Consider the following 6,114-nt stretch of genomic DNA (forward strand, 5'->3'; position numbering starts at 1 on the left):
CGGCTCCGAGTTATTCAAGAATAATGGAATAATGGCTTTGAGTTTCTCAACCCTTTGTCTTTTAGGATTAGTTAGTTTTATTTCTCGATGGGAACGAGAAAAGGGTATAATTCAGTCGTAGCATGTCACATTGACGTGGTGGAAGTTACCATTTCGAGCCCGATTATTCCTAAAATCAATACGAGTTTTTCTATTTTGACTTACTCTCTCGCCGTGATCAAATGAATATGAATAAGAAGCTCGTGAGATTAACGTGAGTGGGTAGTGATGGTTATATTTCTGGAAGTGAACTCCAGGCGAATATGAAGCGCATAGAGATAGGTTATGCCTTCAAATGAAATACTATGGTTTTCGAGGCGAGGATGCGATAGAATTAAACAAGTCATTAAAATAGCATCCAATGAAAAAAGAAAAAAAAAGAAAAGAAAGGACGGTCCTTAATATAAGAACCAAGGAATGAGAGGACATTCCTACTCTGTCTTCGTCTGCCTTTAGGACCACATTCATGCTTTAAAGGGAAGACGGGCCCCACCAACTCATCAATTTCTAGAGCCACGTCTGCAATCAAATGTCATCTTTTGGAACAGTTGGACTTCACTGTCCATTTATTTCACAAAAAATAAATACTTTAATAAATATATTAAATGTCCCACGAAAAATATTTTAACATAAATTGTTATTGATAATAAAAATATTTTTCACTAACTAATCATTTTAAGTGATAAATGAAAAATATTTTCAATGTTCACGAAAATATTTCAGCATAAATTATTGTCGATAACAAAAAAATTATTAACTAATTATTTCAAGTGAAACGATCGATTATTTCTAAAATGAATACTTTTCGAATTATTCATTTTTTCGCGAAACCATTTGAACCTTAATACATTTAAGCAGGCTTTAGCAAAATCAATTCTTCACTTTAAGTAATTCGAGGTATGTAGGTTTTCATTTAGCTATTCTATAACAGTGCCAAAAAATTTTCTTTGCATGCCCCGTTTAATGTATGATGTCTTCGTCCCTCCAAACAAATCGAGTGCACTATATCATGTGAATTATACATTGTCTTTTTTCATTCGAACCAACATCGGATACCGAGTATTTATGAATTTCCTTTTTCTCCTTCTAACCAAGTGAAGTTCATGTTCATTGATTGGTTCGATTAGATGAAAATGCCGTGCTTTACCAATTTGTATACCCTAAAAGCTTGCAATAGATGTATGTTACCGCCCAATCGATGTGCATCAAAAATTGTAAACGGTACTCCAATAATTTGGCTAATAAGTTAGTTCCTCGGAGAAAAGAAGAAGAAGAAGAATAGTCAAAATCTAATAAGAGACTAGATTTTAACAAGACACTAGATTTTAATAAGTAGTGAAAGGGCAAAGTGTATAATAGGGGCCGTGACCTGTGATGGATCAAAGAAGAAAATTTATTTTGCCCCTCTCAAGTGCAAATTGTAAGATATCTTCTTGTGAGAGTTGCTACCATTACGGTCTCACATCCACAAGATAATCGGTTATTTCTGATCATACGATCCGTCAATCGATGAGTGCTTTATTTAAAAACACGCGTTGATAATAAATGGATCTATGGTTGAGATTGTACGGTCCATGGTCGTACGGGAAGGAAATCATTTCCCTTTTACTTTATCGCGTCTTAATCTTTTAATTTTGCAAAATTGCGAGGTTTATCGATTGATGTTTTTTTTTTTATGAATGACAACGAGGTATCATTCCTAATATTAGAATGAGAATCGCCCTTGGATAAGTTGAAATATTTTATAAAAATGATTGTAACAATCACACTATAATTGCAATTATAAAAGAGAGAAGAAAGAAATAGAATCATTTATTGCCCAATTGCTGAGCTGGAAAACAGGGACGCATTCCTTTTCCAGCCAGCTCCGAAACAATTATTATGCCGGAAATCACTCCTCCTCCTTCCGACAAATATTCTCTCTCTGTGTGTCCACACCAAAAAGTACTCATTTTTATCTTCTGCTCAATCCACTGTCCTTTTTCATTTGGATTGAAGCTGTCCACTCCGCTGGTTCAGAAACACAAACTCCCACACGAATAGCAGACGTCAATCATGCTTCCTCTTCGTCCTTCGACTTTTCCAATCCAACCCAAGTAGGATGGCAACCCAGAAGTAAGCGCGCGCACTCTCTCTCTCGGTTTGCTTTTCTTGTTTCTGAGAAAAAATGGGTTCTGCAACGTCGTCAATGGCGGCGAAGTTCGCCTTCTTTCCTCCGACGCCGCCCTCGTACAGCATCTACGCGGACGCATCGACGGGGAGGTTGAGGATGAGCGATGTAAGCGAGAGAGACGACGTGGACGTGATGAAGCTGAGGACCAAGAGAGGGAACGAGATCGTCGCCATGTACGTGAAGAATCCGTCGGCTTCCATGACCCTCCTCTATTCCCATGGGAACGCGGCAGATATTGGCCAGATGTATCACATTTTTGTCGAGCTCAGCCTCCATCTGGGCATCAATCTTCTTGGGTACGTGGAGAAGATTTCATCTTTTTATTTTAGATAGAGAAGCGAAGTGGGAAGTGATGAGCTTCTTGTGCCAAATTCAGGTATGACTATTCAGGGTATGGACAATCTTCGGGAAAGGTACGATTTTTGTCTTTCAGTGTAGAGTGCATGGTGATGTGATGGACTTTATCTGTTTTCTCAAGAGGAAATACTAGTCTTCCGAGTACGTCAAACCTTCTGACTTGTCTGTCGTCAAATGATAGACAAGGGACTTTGACTTTGCAATTGCTTGTATGATCAAGTATTCATCTGCTGTCACTATCGACATTTTGGCGGACAGATTTTCCAGCATTCCATTTCCATGGCCATTTTAAGTTACCCTTTCTGCTCAAAGCATAGGTTGACACAAGCATTGTGGTCCACTAGTGTGGTACTTGAGTTGTAATGCAATTTCTCTTTGTTCGGCTGAGGTTAATCGAGATCTGAAAGCCCGTTGAGCTGATTCAGTTTAGTATCTCTTGAATTAGCCAAGCGAGCAGGACACATATGCTGACATAGAGGCAGCTTACACGTGCCTTCAAGAGACGTACGGGGTGAAGGAGGAAGACGTAATATTGTACGGTCAGTCGGTCGGAAGTGGACCTACTCTAGAGCTTGCGATCCGGTTGCCTTGTTTGAGGGCTGTAATTCTTCACAGTCCGATCTTGTCCGGTCTTCGAGTCATGTATCCCGTGAAGAGAACATTCTGGTTTGACATATATAAGGTTGCCTTTGTTGCAATTTGATTTCTTTTCTTGATTACTCGTAAAGAATCGCTTCAACTTGCCGAGATAGATCGCCTCGTCTATTGAGAGCTACTAATTTTACTCTGTTGCAGAATATCGACAAAATTCCTCTGGTTAACTGCCCGGTTCTGGTCATTCATGTGAGTTTATACAGTGCTTTCAATTTGTCAATGCACTTCACAATTTGTCGAACAATTCACTTGCTCAGATATTCATATCTACTCTCTTAGATAAGTACTCACCACTTTTATGATTTTTATCTCGTGAATATGTCAAAATCATCCGAACCTTATGTGCAAATCAAACGGTGCGACATAGACACTGAGTAGCGTTTTCTGTGTTCCTCTTTTATTTTCTGATGTGCTGTAGCAGTGAACACAAACATGAATTCATATGAACGACATCTTGCTGAAGCATTATGACTGACTTGCGCGTCTTGTTTCATATGTAGGGAACTGAAGACGATGTAGTAGATTTCTCCCACGGCAAGCAGTTGTGGGAGCAGTGCAAAGAGAAGTATGAACCATTATGGCTTAAAGGAGGGAACCACTCTAATTTGGAGCTCTTCCCCGAGTACTTGAGGCATCTCAGGAAGTTCATAACTGCCATCGAGAAACTACCTCGCGTTCACGATGTATCTGTACAAAGTACAGATAATTCTGAACTTCCTCTAATTACCATTGAAGTGAATAGAGATAAGTCCAGGCTAAGCACCGATCATAGGGAGAAATCGAGGCTGAGCACTGGGCAGCAGGATAAGGCAAGGCTAAGCGCGGACAGCAGAGACAAGTCGAGATCCAGCACTGACAAGAGAGAAAAATCGAGAAAGAGTGTGGATCGGCTGCTGAAATCAAGAAACAGCACAGATCAGCCGGAGAAAGCTAGGAACAGCTTTGACCGGTTAGATTGATTCTTTTTTTTTTTTTCCTTGTTTACTGTGAAATTGCATGCCTAGCAGTTAATGACTACTGTTCGTGACTGGTCTTATAGTATTTGGGTTCTGAAATTGATTATGCAGATTGGGAGATATGGTGAGGTCGGTCGGGTTGTGCAATGCCGATTGCTTGAAGCCAACAGCTTTAGAAGCCTGAGCTTGAAGGAAGTGCCAATGCTTGTGACAACTTGTGTACAGATACCCCATTTCCCCGATCGAGTTTATTTAGCTGGTTCCATTTGATATTCAGATATCTTCACGGCGATCCAGTGCAAAAGAATAAAGAGTGGAAGGATTAGATGATTATGCACATTGTTGTTGCTCTGGTGATTGTATTTTCATTTTAAGATTGGGATCCAGAGATCGGGCAATCTCTAGATTCTCTAGTTATTTTAAGTACTTGATTATCCACGCATTCACGCATCTTATGCTGATACGAGTACTCGGCATCGTTTGTTTATAAGCCTACTGGGCATCTCTTTTACTGTTTTCCAGTTCTTTCTGCTATGTGCTAGCTGGAAGTTCTGTCGTGGAAGGCTGTATCGAAGAATGTGGCAATCGCGACATTTAAACTGGACGAGGTAGCTGCTTGAACCCCTACAAGCACTTGGTTCTCTTCACTTGATGCTTTGTGCAACCTAATGGAAAACAGATGAAAAAACAAACAGAGAAGACCTTTGTGCAAAAGCGTGTATTCGCTCGTTCTCCCTTCCAAATCGACTTTTTCAGTTATGACTGGATGACCACATCAATGATTCACCGACTACCAATCGCCTTCCAAATGAACTTTTTTTTTTTTAGTGCAATGATGCAAGTAAATCCTAGGATATAGCAAACCTCGCACTTACAGAAAAAAGGCAGAAAAATAAAAAGCAACCCGTTTATCTTAGACATTATTGACGATGAAGTGAGATCCACTTGATTTAATTCTTGATGGAGTCGGCTGACGAGGGGTGTCAAAATAAAACCGAAAGACCGAATCGAACCGAAAATTTCATGCATTTCAGTTTGGTACGGTTTTCGGTTTAGATAATGAAACAACAAAATCATTCTTTTTTTTTTTGTTCGGGAAACTTATGACTGATTTGGTTCGGTACACGGTTAACCAAACTAAAAAAAGACCCATCTTATTAACCTAACGTTTTACAATGCCTCTATTCTTTTTCACCCCTATGAAAAAAGCTTCCGTGAAACCCTAATCGGCCTCTCCTCTAGCATCCCGTCGTTGAAGCCCGTCGAGCTCGACCTCACCATCATCGGCGTCGAGCACCTCAAGCACGCCAATTGGAAGAACGGCGACCTCAAGCCCTGCGCCATCTTCTAGATCGATCCCGATCGCTACCTGGCCACCAAGTCCAACGATTACGGCTCAACCCGACGTATTTGCAACGAAATTCACATTCCCTCGTGCCTTTCGCCTCCTCGATTCCATCCCCTCCTTCAAAGTTATTTTCTTATTTTAAAGGGTAAATTCTTTTTAAAAAATTTGTGGGGGGGGGGGGAACAATCAGGAAAACCAAAAAATCAAACCGTACCAAACCGAAAATTCAATTCGATTCGGTTCGGTTACGTACGTATTCGGTTCGAGTGGCGATCCGGCTCGGTTCATCCATTTACCATAATGATTCGGTTCGGTTATTAAAAAAATCGAACCGAACTGTACCGTTGACACCCCTAGCTGACATGTATTGATTATTCTAAGTAAAGGGTTTTTTTCTCCACTCAAAAAAACATAGAGAGGAGCCAAATAGTTCTTTGGGAAAAGTTCGATTAAGGCCTCATTTTCTTAAATAAAGGTATGAAATGGATTTTGTTTTGAATAATGGCTGAAGTGCTCAAATTATTTCAAAGAACGACTTGGCCGAAAGGTACTTTCGTCCTCATATTTTTTGAGATTTTTTTTTTCTA

General features: G+C 40.1%; 1 protein-coding gene across 1 annotated transcript; it reads left to right on the top strand.

Annotated features, from left to right (window-relative positions):
- The first annotated feature begins 1,957 nt into the window (after nt 1–1,957).
- Nucleotides 1,958–4,669, top strand: LOC115726469 (alpha/beta hydrolase domain-containing protein 17B-like). The gene is made up of 6 exons (XM_030656350.2): nt 1,958–2,508; nt 2,589–2,625; nt 3,015–3,251; nt 3,365–3,412; nt 3,724–4,172; nt 4,291–4,669. The coding sequence occupies exons 1-6, from the start codon at nt 2,207–2,209 to the stop codon at nt 4,361–4,363; spliced, it is 1,146 nt and encodes a 381-aa protein (XP_030512210.1). The 5' UTR covers nt 1,958–2,206; the 3' UTR covers nt 4,364–4,669.
- The last annotated feature ends 1,445 nt before the right edge of the window (nt 4,670–6,114 follow it).

The sequence above is a fragment of the Rhodamnia argentea genome, chromosome 6 (assembly GCF_020921035.1).
Source record: "Rhodamnia argentea isolate NSW1041297 chromosome 6, ASM2092103v1, whole genome shotgun sequence".
In the NCBI taxonomy this organism is placed as follows: domain Eukaryota; kingdom Viridiplantae; phylum Streptophyta; class Magnoliopsida; order Myrtales; family Myrtaceae; genus Rhodamnia; species Rhodamnia argentea.

Excerpts from the sequence above, each read along its gene's own strand:
- LOC115726469 (XM_030656350.2), top strand. The coding sequence starts at position 2,207 with ATGGGTTCTGCAACGTCGTCAATGGCGGCGAAGTTCGCCTTCTTTCCT. Across the intron at positions 2,626-3,014 it reads ATGGACAATCTTCGGGAAAG|CCAAGCGAGCAGGACACATA; the intron begins GTACGATTTTTG and ends CTCTTGAATTAG. Across the intron at positions 3,413-3,723 it reads GCCCGGTTCTGGTCATTCAT|GGAACTGAAGACGATGTAGT; the intron begins GTGAGTTTATAC and ends TTTCATATGTAG.